The 23,708-nt window shown below is 40.4% G+C and overlaps 1 protein-coding gene across 7 annotated transcripts in view; it reads left to right on the plus strand.

Annotated features, from left to right (window-relative positions):
* LOC138757319 (ras-related protein Rab-3C) overlaps positions 1 to 14,383 on the plus strand; it is a 155,278-nt gene extending 140,895 nt beyond the window's left edge. For 4 of the 7 annotated variants that reach the window (XM_069924450.1, XM_069924448.1, XM_069924449.1 and 1 more), the window contains 2 exons: positions 4,827 to 4,951; positions 9,788 to 14,383. In XM_069924450.1, coding sequence (XP_069780551.1) covers positions 4,827 to 4,951; positions 9,788 to 9,975 — 313 coding nt within the window. In that variant the 3' untranslated portion in view covers positions 9,976 to 14,383. Of the gene's footprint in view, positions 1 to 4,826; positions 4,952 to 7,996; positions 8,128 to 8,263 lie in introns of all 7 variants that reach the window. The other 3 variants (XR_011353500.1, XR_011353499.1, XR_011353498.1) reach the window with 3 other exon arrangements.
* Positions 14,384 to 23,708: the final 9,325 nt, after the last annotated feature.

Raw genomic sequence — 23,708 nt, forward strand, 5'->3', positions numbered from 1 at the left:
GGTAGAGGCAACCATCCTCCTTGAATGCCGTATACTGGTATTTTTCTGGACGGATGGGTAACTGATATTAGGTTGATGGTCAAAACGACCCGATACTGGGAAATTTGGTTGACCATGTCAGTGATTTGCTGAAGGGGGTATGCGTCCAATTGAATATATCTATTGATGGTCTGACTGCAGTTGATGACCACTCTATTCTTTTCCCCATTCCACATTACCACTACCTGCACTCTCCAAGGGCTATTGCTGGCTTCAATAACACCTTCCTCAAGTAAGCGCTGTACCTCTGCCCAGATGAAGGCCCTTTCCCCGGAGCTGTTCGTTCTGTTTTTAGTGGTGACAGAATTGCAGTCAAGGGTGAGGTTGGCGAATAGCAACGGAGGGGGGACTTTAAGTGTGGAGAGCCCGCAGGTCATTCATGGTGAGTGGTTAGGCTGGTGGATGTGTATGGCGGGATGGGGGGGCGGGGGGGGGGAGGTTGGCTATCGAATTGCTGGTTACGAATGGTGAGGCGTGGATGGGGCCCATCAAATGCTATCGTCAGACTTTTAAAGTGACATTGAAAATCAAGCCCCAATAGTACAGCAGCGCAGACCTGCAACCTTACCATCAGCCTAAAGTTGCATATACAGTACACCACACCATTAAAGTCACAATACAGAAATCTGAACATCCACTGTATATGACTTAGGTGCCAAAGAGACCATCTGGTTCACCAGCAGTACTGTGAGGGAGAGGCACCGCACTGTTTCCAGATGTATAACATTCTCTGTGCTCCCTCAATCCTTCATTGTCACCCTGGCAAGTTGGTGCAGACTGTCCAGACTTTTCTGATTGAGCCTAGAATCAGGTCATTGGATCTCGCTGCAGTAGAAGCTGGTGGCATCCAAGATGGCAGACCCCAGGGCCTGCACGTGGTGTTGCCAGATCAGGAAGATGGCAGCCTCCGCGGCCCACACGTGGCACAGCTGGGTCCTGAAGATGGCGGCCCCCACAGATCGCACACGATGCTGCTGGCCCCGGGTGATGGCGGTATTGTGGAAGACAGCCCCCACGATTCATACCCGGTGCTGCTAGGAAGGGGTTTGGCCCTTCTTTCTGCAGCTGGAGCAGATTGAATCCTCCTCTGGGCAGCTTTTTCTCGAATCCTGGTATCCCTCCAGCCAGTTCAACCCAGTCTCCAACAGTCCACAGCTTGCACAAGTCTCCTGACAGCAGTCTCCAGCAGTTCACAGGTTCCTCACTTCGAGTCCACCAGCAGCCTGCTGCAAGAACTGGCCCTCAGCTGCAGAGCCCCCTCACTGGTCCGTCACCGTCCCAGCGGGTCATCTTCTTCACTTCTCCCTCTCAGATGGTGCGAGATCTTTCCTTCCTTGGTCCCCTGCTCCAGTTCTCTACTTTCCTGGAGTCTGCAGCCCCTCGTGACTGCTGCCGATTAATAGGCGCTGCCATCTTGGGCGCAGACCAGCAGTTGTGGGATTTCAACTAAAACCACCGTCGGCTCCAAGCCTATGTGGAGCCGACGGCAGTCGACTAGGTGGCTGGACCCCGTGGGAGCGCTGCATCTCTGCTCCCCGGGTCCGCACCAGCAGCAACGCTGCTGCTACAGGGGCTCTGGCAGCGCTGCCATCTTCAGTATTTGGCAGTACTTGCCTTGATATCAACTGCTCCAATGAACCATATCCCTGTAATAATAGTGAACAAAGATGCTTATAAAGGACACGTATCATTAATTTCAATGTCAGATCTATCACCATAATGTATTCCCTGATACTTTTAACTGAGGTTCGCAACACTAAGTGTGATAAAATTCCATCTCAGCTTTTAATTTTTCACTTTGGCAAAATGTGCATAGTTACATACAAGAATCTACCGCACAGAAAAGTAAAATATAGTTATTTTTTATATTCACCTCAGTCACCTAATATAAACAGAGAAATGTTACAATAAAACTTGTGCGACAACTTTAAAGTACTAAAGTGCTTTAGAAAAGTGCAAAAATATGAAGACTGAGAAGTTTGGGAAGGGATAAGAAGGATCATTGAAAACGAGATTGAAGGTTGTGTAGTGTCGATAAAAGCACACACTCGGCTGGAGGGAGAACTAATGCTTTTATTAGCTTACAACACAGGGAGGGTTAATGAACAGGCTTCAGAGGGGTTCAGGATTTAGGTGTGAGGAGCTTGGAGGTGGGACCAGTCATTAGTACAGCACACTTCTAGTGAATCCCAGTTCACTACAGGTTGCAAGTTGGAAAGGCCTTAAAGATTCCTGATAGTCATCTGGCAGCATTCTTTATATTATCAATTTCATATCAATAAAGAACTATTTAATTGCACATATTAAAATGATTCTTGTACACTGTTACATTACTTATCGCTTCAGGTCACATTTTCTTACTTTACCTTATCTAGAACTCTTTTCATGGGTGCAACGCTTTAGAAGTGTGTGAAATAGAACTTTCTCAGAAGAATTCCTTATAACATCATGACCAAGGTTACCTGAAAAGTAGATCATCAGATATCTTTCTTTTCTTAAAGGTCACGTTAGTGCTTTAAAACTAATTGACCTTTCACGATTACGTGCTGTTTCAGTAATCTGTATGTGAAATCTTGGGTGAGGGGCCTCATAAAACCCTCTATTCAATCTTCTTCAGCATGATGCTGAAACAAGCCATGAAAGACCTCAACAATGAAGACGCTGTTTACATCTGGTACTGCACGGATGGCAGTCTCTACAATCTGAAGCGCCTGCAAGCTCACACCAAGACACAAGAGCAACTTGTCCGTGAACTACTCTTTGCAGACGATGCCGCTTTAGTTGCCCATTCAGAGCCAACTCTTCAGCGCTTGACGTCCTGTTTTGCAGAAACTGCCAAAATGTTTGGCCTGGAAGTCAGCCTGAAGAAACCTGAGGTCCTCCATCAGCCAGCTCCCCACCATGACTACCAGCCCCCCCACATCTTCATCGTGCACACAAAACTCAAAACGGTCAACCAGTTTACCTATCTCGGCTGCACCATTTCATCGGATGCAAGGATCGACAACAAGATAGACAACAGACTCGCCAAGGCAAATAGTGGCTTTGGAAGACTACACAAAAGAGTCTGGAAAAACAGCCAACTGAAAAACCTCACAAAGATTAGCGTATACAGAGCCGTTGTCATACCCACACTCCTGTTCGGCTCCGAATCATGGGTCCTCTACCGGCATCACCTACGGCTCCTAGAACGCTTCCACCAGCGTTGTCTCCGCTCCATCCTCAACATTCATTGGAGCGACTTCATCCCTAACATCGAAGTACTCGAGATGGCAGAGGCTGACAGCATCGAATCCACGCTGCTGAAGATCCAACTGCGCTGGGTAGGTCATGTCTCCAGAATGGAGGACCATTGCCTTCCCAAGATCATGTTCTATGGCAAGCTCTCCACTGACCACCGTGACAGAGGTGCACCAAAGAAGAGGTACAAGGACTGCCTAAAGAAATCTCTTGGTGCCTGCCACATTGACCACCGCCAGTGGGCTGATATCGCCTCAAACCGTGCATCTTGGTGCCTCACAGTTTGGCGGGCAGCAACCTCCTTTGAAGAAGACCGCAGAGCCCACCTCACTGACAAAAGACAAAGGAGGAAAAACCCAACACCCAACCCCAACCAACCAATTTTCCCCTGCAACCGTGTCTGCCTGTCCCGCATCGGACTTGTCAGCCACAAACGACCCTGCAGCTGACGTGGACATTACCCCTCCATAAATCTTCGTCTGCGAAGCCAAGCCAAAGAAATGTGAAATCATTTGCAGAAAGAGCATAGAATACCATATCAATAGTGTAATCTAAATATTTATTAAAGGAAATATTCCATGGTCCTATAGGATGGAAAAGTAAACAGAGGAAGTACAGTTTGAAAATGTAGAAGCACATTTTAAGTGGATTTACTTGGTAGAAAGGGATTTAGAGCATTTCGATGGTCTTAAATTTGTCACTGAAAAGCCCTTCTTCAAGCTGTGAATAAAAAGCCAGGCACTGGAATTGAAACAAAGGACAGAAGAAAGGAGAACAGACCAATGGACAAAAGGTGTTAATTGGATGAGGACTGGAGAGAGGAACAGTGAAACTTGATTGGGAGGTGGGTTTTTTTGATGTGTGAATACAGAGTGAAATAGGAACAAAGAGAGAGAGAGAGAGAGAGAGAGGGAAGGAGACCTAGGATTGGAGGAGTTGATGGAAACCAGAGAAGTTGATGTTAATACCATCCATTAATGGGCAATGAGCTTGACTGGTGAAGTGTAAATAAGTGAGTTTCTTGATGAAGAGGATTGCTCAGTCCTGGGACAGTGTGGTATAATAGAGCCCTGTAGGACAGTGTGGTGCAATAGAGCCCTGTAGGACAGGGTGGTGCAATAGAGCTCTGAAGGTCAGTGTGGTTCAGTAGAGGGTTGGGGCTAGTGGAGTGCAGTAATGCTTTGTGAGATATTGTGGTGCAGTAGAGCACTGTGGGACAACAGTGAGGTGCAGTAAATCAATGCACTGCCGTTCCCTCTAATGCAGAAAGCATTCAAAGTTATCACACTCCTCGAAGTATCTGGTCAAATTTCCAGAGTGACAGGAAACATCCTAGAAACAAGCACTGTCACATTTCACTCATTAAAACAAATACTCCATGTACAATCACTGAAGAAATTGAATAAAGGTAGAGTAACGCGGGTTACCTTCCAGTGAGTGGGAATAAATATAATTTACATAATATTGTTTAATTTTATTTTTACAACAGTAAGAAACTTCCATGTAACAATTGTCTGAGATGATAATAATTTTCAATTTTCTTTCAGGTCAACTCAAATCAAGACATATTCCTGGGACAATGCACAGGTTATACTGGTTGGCAATAAATGTGACATGGAAGATGAAAGAATAGTATCAATGGAGCGAGGAAAGCAGCTGGCAGACCAACTTGGTATGTTTGAGTTAAGTGAATCATTTTATTAGGCTCTAATTTTTGCTATTCCTTAATCCATTTTGTTGATAATATAATTCTACAGTCAGCTCCTCACTAGATACCCTCATGCTACAAATCATGCCTAAAAGTGTGCAGAACACTTTTTGTTCCAGTTGATTCTCAGTGCTCCTTATCTATTTGTAAAGCTTTCAATCTGAACTGGATATCCATGCCTTTCACATTTGTACTGCTTCAATCTTGCTTAAGGTAGACTGAACAAACACTTGATGAAATCATGCAATTTATAAACTATAAAAGTAAGACAGCTATTGCATTATCTTTAACTTGATCTATATAGTCTTTTGCAATAAACCAGCCATGAGAGTGAAAGTTATAATATTATTAAACCCTCTTAAAGATTTACCCTTTTTTATTTAGACATAGACAGACTATTTTGGCCCACAAGTCCGTGCCACCCAATTAACCTACACACCCGGTACATTTGGAATGGTGGGAGGAAATGAGAGCCACCGGGAAAACACACACAGACATGGGGAGAGCATAACAACTCCTTGCAGACAGTGCGGGATTCAAACCCCAGTCCAGTCCCGATCACTGGCGCTGTAAATGCCTTGCGCTCTCCGGCATGCCAACTATGCCACCTTATTTTTTTTCTCAGAATAAGTTTTTACAATGTGCCTTTCTCTCATAAATATCCCACACTCAACTTGTATATCAGAAAGTCCCCAAAATTAATTAAAAATAATGAAGTAAAAAGAAACAAGCAGACTGCTTTCTTGAACCAAAATCGATTGTTTTCTCAGTGACATGAGAGATCATTGTTTTTCAAACTGTATTAGTATGACTGGTAGAATAACAAATTAATGGGTTCAATCCTGACTGTTGGCACTGTTTTTGAGGAGCTTGCACGTTCTTTCTGCCACATAGTTCTGCATGGGTTTCCACAGCTGCTCCTGTTTCCTACTCCTGGGTTGATAGGCGAATTGGCCACTGTAAATTGCTCCCAGTATGGGGGAGTGTAGTAGAATCTGGGGGAGTTGAAGAGAATGTGGGGAAAATGAAATAAATGGGATTAAGGTAAGATTTGTGTAAATGATGTGGACTCAATGAGCCTAAAGGTCATTTAGATCATCAATGAGCAAACTGCAGGCACTGAACTCTCAATATTGCACTCATGTTGTCTGGTGTTGTACTATGGTTTCCAATAATAGGATTAGGCTTTCAGTTCTTTAATAAATCTGATCATTTCAAGACCGGATACTGGAGTCAGATGTACTAGGCGAGAAGCCTTGGTACCTTACTTTGGACATTTATCTATCTTTGACACAAACAGAATTTATTGTCATGGATATGTCACGAAATTCATCGTTTTGCATATAAAACTACATTTCAAAATAAATAAAAATAGTGCAAGAAAAAGACAAAGTCAGGCAGTGTCTATGATTCATTGTTCATTCAGGAATCTAATGGCAGCAGGGAAGAAGCTGGCCTTAAGCTGCTGAGGGCTCGTCTTTAGGCTCCTCTACCTTTTCCATGATGGTGGCAGAGTGAAGAGGGTGTGGGTGGTGAGGGTCCTTAAGCAAAGAGGCTGCTTTTTTAAAACACCACCTCTTGTCGATGTCCTCGATGGAGTGGGCTGGTCCTCGTGATGCTGCAGGTCAAGTTAACAACTTGAACAATTTTCATTTCCTGCCCTGCACCTCCATACCAGACCATGATGCAACCAGACAGAATGTTCTCCACGATACACATACATACCACCAGACTTAACTAGTCCCTATAACTAGAAATGCCAATAAAAATATTGGTTCATCTTCAAGAGGAATGTGGCATTGATTTAGTTCACTTTGATTTTGCCATATGATAAAAATGGCCCCGTGTGTAATACTGTAATAAAATCAAAACAGAAACTATTGGACACACTCACAGCAGATCAGGCAGCTTCTGAGGAGGAAGGAACAGAAGTATCATTTATGAACAGTGATCTTGGATTACAACCTTTCTAGTGAATGGTCATTGACCTGAAATGGTCATTCTGTTTCTCATTTTGCAGATACTGCCTGACTAATTGAGTTAGTATTTTCTTTATTTCAAATTTCCAACATCAGCTGCTTTACACTTTTCTGATTAACAAATCTCCTGTCTTCTGGATGAAAAAAATGTCCATTCAGCAGGGCCTCATCATGAGGAATTCCATCCCCACTTCCTTCAAGAGCTTTAATTAAATCAGGTTAACTTGAATATTGAGAATGTTCCACACCAAGATGAAAATGTGTGTGTTAGAAGTAATAATTCAGCCATCCATTTTATGGCTGGATATATGATAAATAATCAATACCTCTTACTAAATTGAATGCTAAGCAGCTCTAGAAAGTACTAGAAAAAGATTAAATCAACATCTTTAAACAAGAATCTTCTGAGGAATTCCAGTCATTAGAAAGACTACAATAGAAACTAGAGGTCTCAATTTATTTAAGGCAATGCAAAATAATTCTGCTGGGGCACAGCAGAGGTGAACTGTGTAGAACAGTGGATTGGAAAACCTCCTTCTGCTTTGAGGAACATTGGTAGCACAGAGGTAGGAGTTGGACCTGGAGGGAAAAGAGACATATTTCTGAACTTAACCTGGATGGCCTGCGAACCAAAATGCAGAGTGGAGTGGGTACTCTTCTTGAAGCCTTGGCAACAAACTCCAATAATCTTTGTTGTGCACTTTTTGGAGGGACGTGATGCATACTACCTTCTCGATGTCTGGAATTCCTCGGGAAGGCAACTAAGGTAAGCACTTACCTTCCTGTGACCTTTTGGTGCACTTTCTGTTGATCATAATCCACTCCATCACCCTTTATCTTAACCTTTCTTCTTGGGATGAACCTGCACCAATGATCATTGCTCCTATCACAACATGCAACCTCGCACAATCCTGCATGTATGACAGGCCATTCCTCATTGTATGCTTGCTCATTATCAATTGTCTAACTCTTGGAACAAGATTATTTTTCTAAGCTACATACTTATGCCTTGTATTTTCTTTTGCGGAAGAACATTGTCCATAGCACCTGCCAAAGTTAAACCACAAGTGAGTGGTCAGCCTTGAATCAAGACCTGAGGAAGGAGTGGTCAAGCTCTGCAAGTAGCCTGCTTCTGGCTGCCAGGGGAGGACAAGTTCAAGGGCAAGTGGTTGAATCATTTTTCAAGAGCAAAGAAAGAGTTGCAACAAATATCAATGTATCATTGTGTTTCTTTAAGTGTTTATGCAAAACAGCTCAAACCTGCCTGATAATCCAAATTATTTTCCTTTCTTTTTAGATAAACACTATATGAAGAAACAGAGGAGAGAAGGGAGTGCAAGACCCTTCAATTGCTGAAAACCACATCATTATCTCAACTTGCCACGTTGGTCTTTCCTTCAGTCTCTCCCTTCTACATTAAGTATGCAATAGCGATAGACAATAAGGATATGTGATTCAGAGAAAATCCATATGCAGAGGAATCAAACGTGCAGGTGGATCATTAAGAAGATCTCGCTGGACATCAGCACCTGTTAGAAAAACCTATTTGCTATCTATTAGAGATCTCCAATCAGCACCAAGATTCTAGTTGCTCCAGGATGCTCATACTCTGTGGCTAATACCTAAATCCTCTGGAACTGTTTGCCTCAGGTAACACTAGGCAACAAGAAGAGGCTTTAAGACAACATCCTGACTCACAAAATGGAAGTCCCGAGTTCAGAAGAAAGATGAGATAAAATACCGGCACAGATGAAAAACCTCTTGTGATCCAGTGTCTTGTGAAAGCAGATGCATATTTTGTGGCAGATTTTAGGAAGAATCAGTGTGAGCTAAATGGGCCTCAAGGGTCTGCTCAGAAACTGTGCAGTATCAGTGTTTACAAATATAACAAAAGTGAATTGTTAAATTTAAATTAGGACTTGAGAGAAGTGATTACTGAGATTGTAAAAAAAAACTTGCCAATATTATTTTTAAAAATTGTTTTAGCTCAATAACAACAGTGAGATGCAGCCAGTGCACGATTTAATAGGTTTCTTTTTTTTCTTTGGCTTGGCTTCGCGGACGAAGATTTATGGAGGGGGTAAAAGTCCACGTCAGCTGCAGGCTCGTTTGTGGCTGACAAGTCCGATGCGGGACAGGCAGACACGGTTGCAGCGGCTGCAGGGGAAAATCAGTTGGTTGTGGTTGGGTGTTGGGTTTTTCCTCCTTTGCCTTTTGTCAGTGAGGTGGGCTCTGCGGTCTTCTTCAAAGGAGGTTGCTGCCCGCCAAACTGTGAGGCGCCAAGATGCACGGTTTGAGTTTGAACATACTGAAATCTGCTCACTTCTCATGTCATCCCTAGCCCACACTAACACTGCAGTCTTATAAAACGACAAACAGCTCACCACAGGGACTGGCTCTTTGTCTTATTGTATCACCCGACTTTACTCTGAGTGTAATATCAGAATAATTTTCATGGCCATTCAATGTGTTGGAGCAGTTTGCAGGAGGCATATAGACAGCAGGAGGAGTGGGTGGGGGGGTGGGGGGGTGAAAAAACCCTGCCCAGGAAAAGAAAACAGGTTGTTCCTGTTGTTCTAATACATGAGAAATAATCCCCAGAAATGACCACACTGTGACTTTTGTCAGCCAAGTTAAGACTATGTGTAGAATATAAAGGCCCAGGTGACACTTGTATTCTTCCTAGTAATTGTCCAGCGTGGACTCTGCAATTATTGACAATAAAGCAGGAGAGAAACTGAGTATATACCCTGTTATTTCAGGGATTGTGCTTAACTTCTGTTAATTAAAATAACTAATATTTTCTTCCTCTTTCTGCAAGGCTTTGAATTTTTTGAAACCAGTGCCAAGGATAACATCAATGTCAAGCAGACATTTGAACGCCTCGTTGACATCATCTGTGAGAAGATGTTGGAGAGTTTGGCTACAGATCCTACTGTTGCTGCAGGAAAACAGAACACAAAACTCACAGAGAACCCACCCCCACAGCAACAGAACTGTGGCTGTTAGTGACTTGACCACAGACATATGGAGGCAATCAAATTGTGTCTATATTGCAAAAATTAGTCTTTAGTTATTAGTCCATGAAAATGTAATTGTTTGGCCTCTATATAATATTCAACAAACCAATCTATATTTATTTTTTGCTAGTCTGTGCTCAGTACTGTTTCCCAAAACCTCTTATTGGCAATTAGTCAATCTTTACTTGTATTGGTTCAGCATATTTTTCTCTAGATTCAAGGTATGTGTGACTGTTAACGGAACAGTGGGTTCCTGGGAACAAAAAAAAAATCCTAGGTTTAATGTCCTACATTTACAAAGTACTTTAGATCTCCCAGTTTACCAGATTTAAGTGGCCTTTCAAGTATTCTCTGAATGATAAATTGAAGATAAAAAAGCCTATCGTCAGTCTGCACAAAATTGAATTCATCAATGGAAATGTAGGCATCCAAGTTACTAAATTAACTCTGTTTGATTGCTTGTCTAGTAATAAATATTCATAGGCCATTTAAGGTAGCAATTCCCATTAATAGAGTTCTTGGATTAATAGTATAGATTTGTTAAAATGTGTTCAATACGTATGCCAGCAGTCTCATATCTCACATTATCTGACTGATGTTAATGTTGCTGTAATTAAAGTGGATGCGTGCTGACAAAATGTCAGTTCAACTGTCGAATGCAGCCCTGATCTGAAACTTAAATATACAAAGGCCAAGCGGTGTTAAGATCACTTTCGGAAGAACCACCTCACAGCACTTGTATTTCACCAAGAGGGAGCTACAACTCCATTTGTTCATACTAACCACTGGAACAACTTGCAGATTATAATTGACTTCTCCAAGGTTAACCAGAAAGCCAAGCCCAGTTGTCTGTCCTTAAATATTAACCCATCCTCAAGCATCTCCAGTGATTGGTCCTGCAAATTTTACTGAACATTGTCAGCAGTTTTTAATTATTCTTCTGTGTGTGTCATTTATTGCCCTTGGAATTGTCATGGGAATGGTTCTTTTATTGCCATTAGTGTGAAGTATGTGCAAGAGTATTGGCATTGGAAGCTGGTGATGGAGCCGCATCACACTGATCCCAGACTCCACCTTGTGTCATCAGAGACATTTAGATAAAATATAAAAATAAGAATTAGTAAAAAGCTTTAAATGATCAATGAAGCCCATGAAACCTCTCATAATTAATTAAAAATGTAAGTATACATTGAAATAATGATGAACAACCAGATAATAACCTAACCTTCCCTTGGAAGTAAAAGCTAACAATCCTTAAGAATGAATGTAGAATTATCAGTTGCACCAGCATCAGAGACCAGGTATGCAGTGCATCCAATTCTTCCATTCAACTTACAGGGCAGCCTTGAAATCAACGGCGAGTGCAGGCACGGTGAGAAGAGAAACACGCATCTGACCTTCAGTGCCTTTCCAATATCTGTGCAGTTGTGTGCACAGAATAGAAGCTACCATTGGATCTCTACAGAACCATTATTAGACTTAGAGATGGAAACCAAATATTCTCCCCCTAACTCTGGAACTGAAGACTTCAATGTAACCTCATCTTTTCTGGCTGCACTTTCCAATCTAAGGCAATCTTTACAGCCTCATTTATAATTGTTTGTGATATATTAGCATAGAAAACAGCATGAAAACAAGTCTTTAAAATGTTGTGCCCTACAGCATTCTTAATGAAAAATTATATCCACTGAGAATTTACATCATCTCTCACATAATTTTAATGCTGGTTTGACAATTTTCATAGTCACTCAGAAATCTCAGAGGAGTGATTTGCCAGCATTTAAACCATATAAATTAAGCAAATCAAGAAGGTATTTTTGTGCAAATAAATAATGTACTGTGAATGTGCAATGTTAAATGTACAGTAGTTAGAGTTATCTTTCTGGTGTCTGAATTTTTTTTACCAGAATGGAGTAAATGCAAAGTGATGCATCGGTGCTGAAGTAATCTGCGTTTTATACTTTTGTGTAAGCCTCTGAATTGAGGGACAATAGGCCACTAAGTGCAATATTTCAGAATATATAGTGCATTCTAATTCAATGCAGATAACTGTGCAAAGTTGTATAGAACAGGGCTTGAAGTTAACACATTTTAATAATTACTGTTTCAGACTTGCCCAGTCATTTTTCTAGCTATTTACAAGCTATTGCCAGTATTAGTAAATAAATATTGGGCAGAAAATGTTGCCTTAATTTCTAAAATGTTGTTCAGAAGTTTCTCTATAGATTGTAGGATGAATTTATATTGTTTTCATAGTTCTGCCAAGTGAGACCTGATGACCTTGTAAAATTCACCCTGATGGAAATTAACAATGAACTTACTTAAAATTGAATAGATCTAAATATGGCTGTGTTTAATAATATTTAACATTATAAAATTAAGTATATTCAGCCAATATTAAATCATTAGTCCAGATAAACCTTTAGTTTCCTTCCCCCTCTATTCTGTCCAAATATTTTCCAAATAACTCCAAAGATTTGCCTCCACTGCCCACCACATACATTGAATGCTAATGTCAGCAATTTCCTTTTTTCCATTCCCAACTATTCCATTCCCATAGTACATGTTGATATAGATATTTTCTACATTATATTCTCCTTGAAACGTATACACGATCCTCTTCATACTCTTTCAAGAGTTTTTCCTCATAACTCAGTCCTCTGACACCAGGGTTTAATTTCACAACTGTTCAGTACCTTCAGATATTGAAAGTTTTTCTTGTGTCTTAAAATAGATGTCAGTTCAAGCCCTGATAATGATACACTGGAGCCAGTGTCTGCTAGCATGGTGTGTGATTTGCAAATTTTCAGAGACGTTTGTTTATGTGTCTTATGTAGTTGTATGTGGGCATAATGTATATCAGTTTTAAAAAATGGCATTTGTACTGAATTTCTGTGACACTCTAATTTTTGTTGGAATGACTGGAAATTTTTATCTGTGCATGAATGTCCCGAGACTATTGCATGCATGTTTGATCATGTGAGAATGATGTAATTGCTGAAACTCTCAGCATCGTTCCCCAAGTCCGAGTGTTAATTGTGTTGTTGACTAACAATAAGGAATGAGGAGTATGTTGTACAGTAGTAATTCATTGTCTTATTTTCCAGAAGTGGGAAAATAGTGGGACCTGAGATGAAATCTAACCAAAAATAACGAGTTGTTAATGATATTCTTACTTCCTGGCTTTCAAGTATCACCATGAAATAAGTTCTGGTCACATGAAGCAAGTTGAAAATGGATGAATAGTTCACTTCTGAAACTAATCAAAGTGAAAGAACAACAAAATATGCTAGACAAAACCAGGTAATTTTTCCCTGATTGAAACTCAGCCACAATACTCCAATGGAGCAGGGAGAGAGCTGCTTGCCATCTATATTCACTGCATCAGTAGGTGCTGTTTTAGGTTGACACTAGGCATTGCATATCCAAAAAAAAGTAAAAATCTGCTATCTTAGCTGTCATTCACCTTGTTTTATATAAAGTTGTTCACATTTGTTTCCAAAAACTTGCAATTTTAGGTGGTTGTTATGCAAAAGTTCTGCCCTTCCTCATGAACTAATCCCACAGTTGAGATCAGACATGATACAGAAAGTGGTTGTGTAATGGAATGGGAATGGTTCACTTGAATGTAGTTGATAACGTTATAAAAACAAAGGTTAAAGGCAAAATTCAATCTGCTGGAAGAAGTCAGCGATTCAAGCAGCATCTATGCATGTATAGGGATAGTCTACGATTTGGGTCAAGAAATGTGTGCCATGTAGATGTGGGGCCTTGAAACGTGGACCATCCCTTTGCCTCCACAGATGCAGCTTAAACCACTTAGATCTTCCTGTGAATTTTTGCTCCAGATTCCAATATCTGCAGTTGCTTGTGTTTCCCTCAAAAGTTAACAGATATTGTGCAGACTGATGATAACCAGGCTGTTTTTTTTTAAACTGAGGCCTTTATAATGGATAAAGTTTAAATGAAGTACAACTGACTTATTTCTGTACGTTCTGCAAAATCTACTACTTACTGCCTTTCTTCAAAATATTGTTTCAAGATTGCAGGTGTTAATAAAAATGTAGTTTTCATAGTTACTGTTAAACAGCTACAATTTTTTGACTCCCTGCAGCACGCATTACTCATCTGACCAGAATAACACTGCCTGTGAGCTTTGTGAGGTGGTGAAATATAGACCAATTGAAAACAGATATTTAATCAATGTTGTATTCCTTTATATAAACAAAACAATTAAAATGACCTTGTTACCTAAACCTGAACGTTATGTATGTGCACAATATATTTTACCTCTCTTGTTGGAATTTAAAGTAAACCAGATATTTTGTGTTTGTCTGTGAGATATGTAAATTAATGTGTGTGTGTATTTGAAGGAAAAATAAACTTGCAGAGACGATATCAGTCACATTGATATTCTAATTTTGCTCCCTTTTTCCCTTCGATCTATGAATTGATAATTTGGAAATCACAGTCCTACTTGGCCCCGTGGGTTGCGGGTCTGATTATGACACCTGGTATGGCTATGTAATGTCAGCAATGCGCCATGAAGACATTGCCATTAATGATATAGCCAGTCTTTTGACATTTTTCGATTTATTTTAATTCATTAGTTTCATGCTTAACCAAGCCAGTATCTCTTCCTCGAATATTACCAACAAGTCACACACATAACAACAATTTCATTCATAAGAAGATTAATCAATAATTATTGCATTCCACATAAATTCAGTAATACTAGTTACTTCAGTGCCAAAAATGGATTCTTAATTTGAGAAAACAAACACAGAATTGACATGCACAAATACCCATTATGATCTAGATAAAAAAGGTGCCTTTTGAGTTCTGTCAAATGGGATTTCCTTCTACCTATAATTCAAACTCTCAACTCAAACCATACAATTTCCACATGTAAGGGCTCATCATAAGTATATATCCAGCTCTTGTGGGACTTTGATTCCATGAAGGAGTAAAAATTTGATTGCTCCAGAATGAATACCAGCAGAACAGGCAAGGAACAATGAAATCTCAAAAGCCTCCAAATGTTAAATCCCAGTGTCTCCAGCAGGTTGGTTTTAAGGGCATGGTGGAAAAATGATAACAAGTTCATTGTCATATGCGATGTACATCTGCAACAAAATTCTTGCTGCAGCTGAACAGGTATTTGTAAAAAAAAAAGCTACAAAAATAACTATAAATTAACTGCAATAGCAAACAAAAAATGAATAGATAATTAATATTAATAGTGACCCGTGCAAAAATAAGTGACTTAGCAATACTGCAGGCAGTTCTTTTGTGGTGTCAGAGCAGTCGATGATTAATTTAACAAGGGGTGGTTCAAGACCCTGATAACCATTGATAAGGAACTGTTCTTGAACCCAGAGGGGCTGGACTTCAGACTTCTCTATCTTCAGCCCAAAGTTAGCCGTGAGAAGAGATTGTGGATGGGGTGATAGGCATCCTTAATGATGTTGGTTGTCTTCTTGAGACAAGACCTCATATGGATGAGAGATCAGAGCCTGTGATGGACCTGACTCTGTTACCTTCTGGAGCCTTCTGCAATTTTGGCAATCAAATCAGCAAATCAGGCTGTGATGTAACCAGTCAGTATATCTTCCACAATGCACCTAAGGATTTGTCGATGTACAAAGTCACCTTGAAATGACACAATCGATTGTTAGGGCTCTGGGGAACAGCAGATCAAGAATTCACATTCATTTTACATTTTCTGGGAATTTTACAGGCACAGATAACATACTCAGTCACAGTTGAAATGGCTTGATGTTTTAATTCTGTGCAACGTTTCAAAGCCTGTCAATAATATTGAATGATACTGAAGTAGCTAAAGTTGAAGTTGGAAGAGACAGCAGAGTCAATATCAAGCATATTCGACGAGCAGTATTCAGCAAAACAAATAAGATATTCAAGTATATTTCCAAAATTATGAAACTAAAATCAAGGGATAATGATCAGACTTGGTGATTGTCTGATTCGACCATATCTTAAATGTTTTAAGATTAACAAAAAAGCAAACTTTCAAAAAATCAGAGGAAATGCAAAGCAGCACAATATTTTTGTGAAAGTTTGCATTTCAAGAAAAACAAGGAAAAAAAAGTGAAAATGTACCTTCTGTTTTAGGCACTAAACTCCCACAGCTAGGATCTGACTTCATTTCTATAAATACAGTCAAATTCGAGAAGAAGAATTCAACATGCAACAGAGGATGAGTTTCTTTGATTTTGTATTCCAGTCTGATCCACAATTGAACCGGGTCACGGATGTGCAGGCTCACACTTGCTGATGCCACAGTGGTCCCAGTGGTGGTGGAGGGGTGCAAAGGATCATGGGGGTCGTGCTGATAAGCTCTCGGAGAGCTCCAGTGAAGTCATTTGGTTGGTTCAACTCACTCACAGCTTCTGTGTGGTTTTTCTTTTGCTCACTGCACATCACACCAAACACAATAGCTAATTAATATTGACCTAAAATATTACTTAATACATTCATGGTAGAAGTGATTGACACCATTTCAAACAGATAGAGAAAACATTCATCACCTAATGCAGTTTTTTTGGGTCTGTTTACTCTGATAGTTACTTTACTTCTCCTTGGCCATTTCTGCCACCTACTACATGATCCCACTACTAGACACACATTTCCCTCTCCTCCCCTCTCTGCCTTCCACAGGGACCACTCCCTCCTTGACTCCCTTGTCCATTCCTCCCTCCCACCATTGTTCCCTTTGGACCTACCCCTGTGACCACTGAAAATGCTCCACTTACACCCACACCTCCTCCCTTAGTACTACTAGGGGCCCAAAACAGTCCTTCCAAGTGATGCAACAATTGTGAATCTGCAGAGGTCATCTACTGCATCCAGCCAGTGCTCCCGCTGTGGTCTCCTGTACATTGGAGAGACTGGATGCAGACTGGGAGATTACTTTGTTGAGCACCTTGAATCTGTCTGCTGAAATATCATGGATCTCCCAGTGGGACTGCATCCCATTTCCTTGCCGACGTGTCTGTCCATAGTCTCATGTACTACCAGACTGAGACCACCTGTAAATTGAAGGGCAACACGTCATCTTACTGGGCACCCTCCAACTGATGGCATTAATATCAACTTCTCTGACTTTCGTCAAAACTCTGCTCACCCCACCCCCTTCATCCCCCCATCGTCGCTCCATGCCCTGTCTCCTTTCGCACAGATATGATAAATTCTACCTAGTCCCTTATCGTATCCAATTAACATCTTTTATTGGTCTGGATTCCTGCTTCTGCCTTTTCTGATATTTTTCCTTGAAGAAGGGCTCATGACCGAAATGTCAATATATCCTTGTCTCCTATAGATGCTAAAAAGACCAGCTGAGTTCCTCCAGCATTGTTGAGTGTTTACTACAATCACAGCATCTGCAGATTATCATGTTGCATTTACTAAACTTAATGCTTAGTTAACTTATGGTCCTTCATAATATTCAATTTTATATAAAAACTGCAAGTGATTTAATTCCATTTGAAGCCAGAGCCTTAAATCAAAATAAAGCAATCTATGAAGCCATAAACTGTGTTTGACAGCAACACTGGGGACACACGTGCTCATCAAGTCAAACAGCTCAGAAACAAACCATCCAGAAACAGCACATGCTGCACATACAAAGGTCAGGCAGCATCGCCAAAGAGAGGCATAATTAATGTTTCAACTGTACGTCCCTTTATCAGAAGGAAAGAAACTAATTTGTCTAGGTTGCAGGGAAGGTGGTGGAAGGCAACTAGTAGAACAAAGGGGATTTCTCTGAGAGGGTGAAATACCAAGATTGAGCTCCTTTCTCCAGCATTTTCTGTTTTTTTTTTTAATTTCCAGTGTTTTTGATTTACAGATGCAGGCCCTTCGACCAGCAAGTCCATGCGAACTATCAAGCACCTATTTACAATAATCTATTGTATTGTATTCTCTCAATTCTGTAATTTAAGAGGAGGTTAGATAAGCACATGGATGTGAGGGGATTGGAGGGTTATGGGCAAGGGAATGGGTAGGTGGAACTAGTGGAGTTCCACATAAATTGGTGTGGTCTAGAAGGACCGATGTGGCCTGTTTCCGTACTGTAATTTGTTATATGGTTATATTCCCATCAATTTTCCCAGATTCTATCACACACGGACATATTAGGGGCCGCTCGCCGTAATTTAATTACCAATTTTCACATCATAATGATGCAGGAGGACACCTGAGCACCCAAAGAAAACTTAGTTGGTCACACTGAGGATGGGCCAACTCTTCACATTTGATACCAGAGGTCAGGATTTAACCCAGTTCACAGGAGCTGCAGGGCAACAGCTCAAAGCACCACCATGTTGCCCAACTGACACAGTACAGCACAAATTAGATAAGGAAAGAAAAAGAAAATGTAGAATAGAGGGCAAATCTAGCTTCAAATATAAAAACAAGTTGTTAAAAATTAAAGCTTATCTAGAAAGAAGAGGAATATTTTAGCTGAAGTTAAAGTGAATCATAAAAGATGGGGACAGTAGAAATTATAATGAAAATTAGGAGAAACCAGAGGAATTAACCAATCACTTATGTCTGTTTCCAACATTTACCCTAAACCTTCATGAATCAATGCATCATTTATGGCTTAATCCAGTCATAAAGATGTCAACACTTTCCAACTGCTTGAAGACATTTCTACAGAGTTGTTCATGACCAAAATTTATCACTAGTTACCTCTAACTGGGGTGACACATCCAATTAGATCTGCCTGACTTTGTGCAATGCATTGTGTTATAGCTTTGATCTATTTTTTTTGTAGCCAGGGCACTGATCATAAATTACATTCCTTGATTCAGATCCATGGGCTATCTTCAGACTGCAGCCCATGCAGTCACATTGGGTGAATTCAACAGGGAATAAAATGCTTTAGAGAGTAATATGATGCAGTGTGTATAGACTGTGTACTTACGTCATTAACAATCTATTCACTTTTGCAATTTTGCAATTGTATAACATGAAGAATGCCTAAAAAACCTTGATTTTTAAAAATCCAGTCTTTTGTCACAAATAAATTTTTACCGTGTATAGATTTGCTCCATCAATCAATGCTTTTTAATCTGGTGAGATGGACTCAGAATTTGCACACCATAACTGATTAAAAAAAGGACCCAGCAAACCACAGGCCTGCAGCTGGGTCTTTTACCTTCATATTTATTACAAAAAGGAAGGGACCATGCACAGTAAAACCCCCATTACCTGGCACCTATGGGGATCATGGATACCAAAAATGTGAATTTTCTGGTTGACTGAGATTCACTCTTCCAATGTCTAACTAATACACCTAAATTAAGAAAACACCATTTAAAAGACAAAAGAAAGTACAAAATGTGACTTTGAAAATTTGAAAAAAAAATCAGTATTGCAGTCTTTAATTATGTAAACTTTACTGAAATTATGAAATTCCTGTAACTTACAGAAGTTAAATTCAAACCCCTGTCACTGACATGGTGCAACCACTGTATTGCATGTATTTTATGAGCTGGCCCACCCCCTGAACCTATGACTCCTCCCTCCCAGAAATCCCCATAAAGGCTGCTATGCCCAAACTCCTCCTTCAGTACCTGCCTTAGAACTGAGCCAGCAGTATGTCAGATGTGTTGATGCCTTAAGGTGATTAAAGTGTAATAATCACAACTGTCTGATTAATGTGGTTGATCGTTAGCTCTACAATTCAATCACCTTAAATGTTTGGGCCCTGGACAATGACTGTAAAGATCCAAAGGCCTCATTAAAATTTGATCAATGGCTGCACTGCCTCAACGCTTTCATGAGATGCATTGATGTGCAGAGTGAGGAAGACAAATGAGATCTACTCTTCGCTCAGGTCGGCCACTGAGCCTTCCAGGTGATAAGGGACTGCACTTACTTGGCCACAATGGAGCTCCTGTAGAAACAGTGTCGGACCCTGACGAACATCATCTACACCAGATTGCTTCTGGGCAGTCATAAACAAGAGCCTGGTGAGTCAGTTGATGAGTACATAAGGGTCCTGTGGGAGCATGTCCATCAAAATCTTAACGCTGCCCCTCCTTGTCCATCCGCCTAGTCATATTCATTCAATCTATTTATTTATTTCTTCAATGTTTTTGCTGGTTGTTTGAGTTTCAGATTGATTGAATTTTGGATAATGGGGATTTTACTGTCCTGAGCTCTGTGGAACTTCAGCGGTCACTTCCTGTCAACAATACACCTGTTAACAATTACACTTTGCTTTCTGCCATGAAGCCACATTCACTTACTGCTCTCAATTAGACTCCAAACATTTGAATTTTTTTTTGGTCTCCCTGTTGCTGAAAACTATGTCATCCACAACAGTTACAATGGCCTAATCAACTCTCATTATTTCCTTGATGAAAAAAAACAATCATATTTGTTGAAGATGATCTTCGTTTAACATATTCATGATGACTTTCCTTGATAATTTAAATGGCAATTTATACTCCCTGTTAGAGTTAATTTTAATAAATTCCTTGCCACTAAAATTAAATTAACACACCTGAAATAACTTGGTTTATCCCTTAATCCGCTTTTCAATACAGTACAATGTTAGCACTTCTCCATTTCTCTGGTAATTCTACTGTGAAAGTATTTGTCCATTATTCCTGTACAAAGAGTGACCATCATACAAACTTGTGGCAATGAACTCACATTGTAAAGAGTGCTAAAGATGGTTGTGATGCTTCATTACCCAATGAGCTGAACACCTTCTATGCCTGCTTTGAGAAGAAGAATGAAACAGTGCCTACTAGAATCCTTGAAAAGCCTGAGGACTCTGAGATATCTGTCTCTGAGGGTGACATCAGAATATCATTCAAGAGGATGAACCCTTGCAGGGCCTCAAGCCCTGATGGTGTACCTGGCAGTGTACTGAAAATCTGTACCAACCAACTAGCTAGAGTGTTCATGCACGTTTTGAACCTCTGTAGCAGTCAGAGGTTTCCACCAACTTCAAAAGGGCATCAATCAACGCAGTACCCAAGAAGAGTAGCGTGGACTGCCTCAACAACTACCTCCCAGTAGCACTGATTTCTATAGTGATGGAACTGCTTTGAGATGCAGGTAAGGGCCAGAATGAACACATATCTAAGTAAAGAGCTGGACTCACTGCAATTTGCCTATAGTCACAATCGCTCCACAGCAGATGCAATATTGCTGGCTCTCCACTCAGTTCTGGATCACCTCAAAAACACCAATTCATTGACTACAATTCGACCTTCAATAACATTATTCTCTCAGTGCTAGTTAAGAAGAAACGAACTAGGCCTTATACCCCACTTTGCAACTAGATGCTTGACTTTCTCACTGGAAGGCCACAGTCGATGTGATTGGAAACAATGTCTCCTCCTCTATTATGTTGACCTGATCTCTGGAATTAGAAAGTATCACATAATCTGCGTAAAGTTCTGGGAGTGATTGATGTGGTAGCTATTGAGAGATTAAAATGGAGATATTGACTCAGGATAAAGAATGTACATCAAGATGCGAATAATATCCTCAGAGGGTTACAAAAATTTAGAAATTTTAACCCCAAAACGACATGAGTGATCAGTGCATTCAATTTTAAGATCCTTTAATTTCAGACATGAAGGGAATAAAGAGGTTTGGGGATCGGGTATGAGAGTAGACTGGATATATAAGAAGCTATTGAATGGCAGAAGAATCTAATCCTAATGCTAATCCTGCTCCTTTTTTTATACCATGACTTTCTAGTTGTAACTATGGGTTTCTGTGGTTTTCACTCATCATTCAGCACTTTGCCTCAGGGATCAAACACAGTGGTACTGAACATCGCCCTTGTTGCCTTGGTGACGAATTCAGGGCATTGTGCTCAAAGTACTGTGTGACCACATTGAGACATCATAAATTCCAACTTACACGATTGGTTAAGTAGTTCAACATATGCAAATGTTACCAGCAGATTAAGCACAAACATTGGGGATTTCTGCATCTGCATGAGGACAAAGCAATGGTTCTCTTGATGCATGTAATTGTTATATTCAGCAGTCTGAACACTAGAGGGTGCAATTGACTTGGTAATTGAGGAAGTACTGGTCGAATCATAGCGATGTCTTATTATAATGGTAAAACCAGCAATAAGCTCTGCTGCTCAGAAACACCAATTGTCTCGGGAACAGAGAACTGATGTGTCAGAAATGGGAAAATGAAACATAAACATCGTTCTGACATGGTTTTGGTAAATAAATAAGAAGTCTTCATCAATTTAACAAATAAATTATTGATGCAAACTTTGGATCTGAAGTATTTATTTGATTTTGTTCAGCATCACTGAACTCCCTCCATGAACCTAATGTCTGGTCACATGAGCATATGATGCAGGAGTGATAACAATGTGAACCATGTCGACACCTTGAGTGTTCTCCTTTCCCTCCTACACATGCTTTGCTGATAATCACCTAGCACACATATAGGACCTACATCCCACCCATTCGACACTGATCATCAAGCCCCATTTACAGTAATCCTGCAGTAATCCCATTTTATTGTTCCCATATTCCGATCAACATCCTCCAGATTCTACTTCACAGCTACACACTGTGGGGAATTTGCATCTTCTGGGGCACTCAGAGGAAACCCACGCAGTTGCAAGGAGAACAAGAAAACTGCACAAAGACATTTTTTTGAATGAACCAGGGTCACTGGATTTGTGAGCCTGCAGTGCTCCGGCAGTGCCACTTCCAATTCAGAAGGTCGACTGTGACGTGTGAGTTAACCCGTATACTATCTTGAGAATTTTCAATTCGAAAGGCTCCAGTTGTTCCTAACTGGGTCATACCAGCAACGTCAAAAAGACAAGTCTTCTTATAATGTAATTTATTGATTTTATATATGTGCAAACTGAATAAAGTTTACACAGGATTTAGAAATGTTTCATAATATATCTCAATGTAGGCTGAACTATATTCTACGTCCTGTAGGTCAGTTCCACAAGCAGAAAATCGGTCAGCAGTGAGGAGCGCCATTCTGGTGCGGAAAGATTGAGAGGTGTGGGCAAAAGGGCACAGATCTCCTTAATACCAGTCTGCGCTGAGTTTGGGTCAGTCATAGTCCTGTTGAATAAGATCATGGCTTATTAGAAATAAGATGGAGATATATTTCTGCTGACAGCCACATTGGCAGAGTTTGCTCCATAGTCCTTCTCACATAATAGAGTAAAAGGCTTTTTAAGTTCAAAAATGGTCAGTCATAGTGCCTGCACTTCTCTTTGTCTTATGGTCATTTCAGGTCTGACACTCTGAGTTCCTCCTGCAATTTGTTTTTAGCTCCAGATTCCAGACAGTCTCATGAAACTCCCCGAGTCTGAATGTTGACTACTTCCATCTAGAGCAGCAGTTCTCAATCTTTTTCTTTCCACTCACATACCACTTTAAGTAATTCCTATGCCATAGGTGCTCTCTGATTAGTAAGGGATTGCTTAAGGTGGTATGTGAGTGGAAATATAAAAGTTTGAAAACCACTGTTTTAATCGTACCTAATTGACTCATTATGTGCACGGTTTCATAACACCAAAGGAAATGGACCACTGACAAGTTTTCTCAAGCAAAATATTTCAGCAACAATTGGGTCTAGAGCAGTGATTCTCAACCTTCCCTTCCCACCCACATACCACCTTAAGCAATCCCTTACTAATCACAGAGCACCTATGGCATAGGAATTACTTAA

Source organism: Narcine bancroftii, chromosome 3 (genome assembly GCF_036971445.1).
Source record: "Narcine bancroftii isolate sNarBan1 chromosome 3, sNarBan1.hap1, whole genome shotgun sequence".
NCBI classification, from domain to species: Eukaryota; Metazoa; Chordata; class Chondrichthyes; order Torpediniformes; family Narcinidae; genus Narcine; species Narcine bancroftii.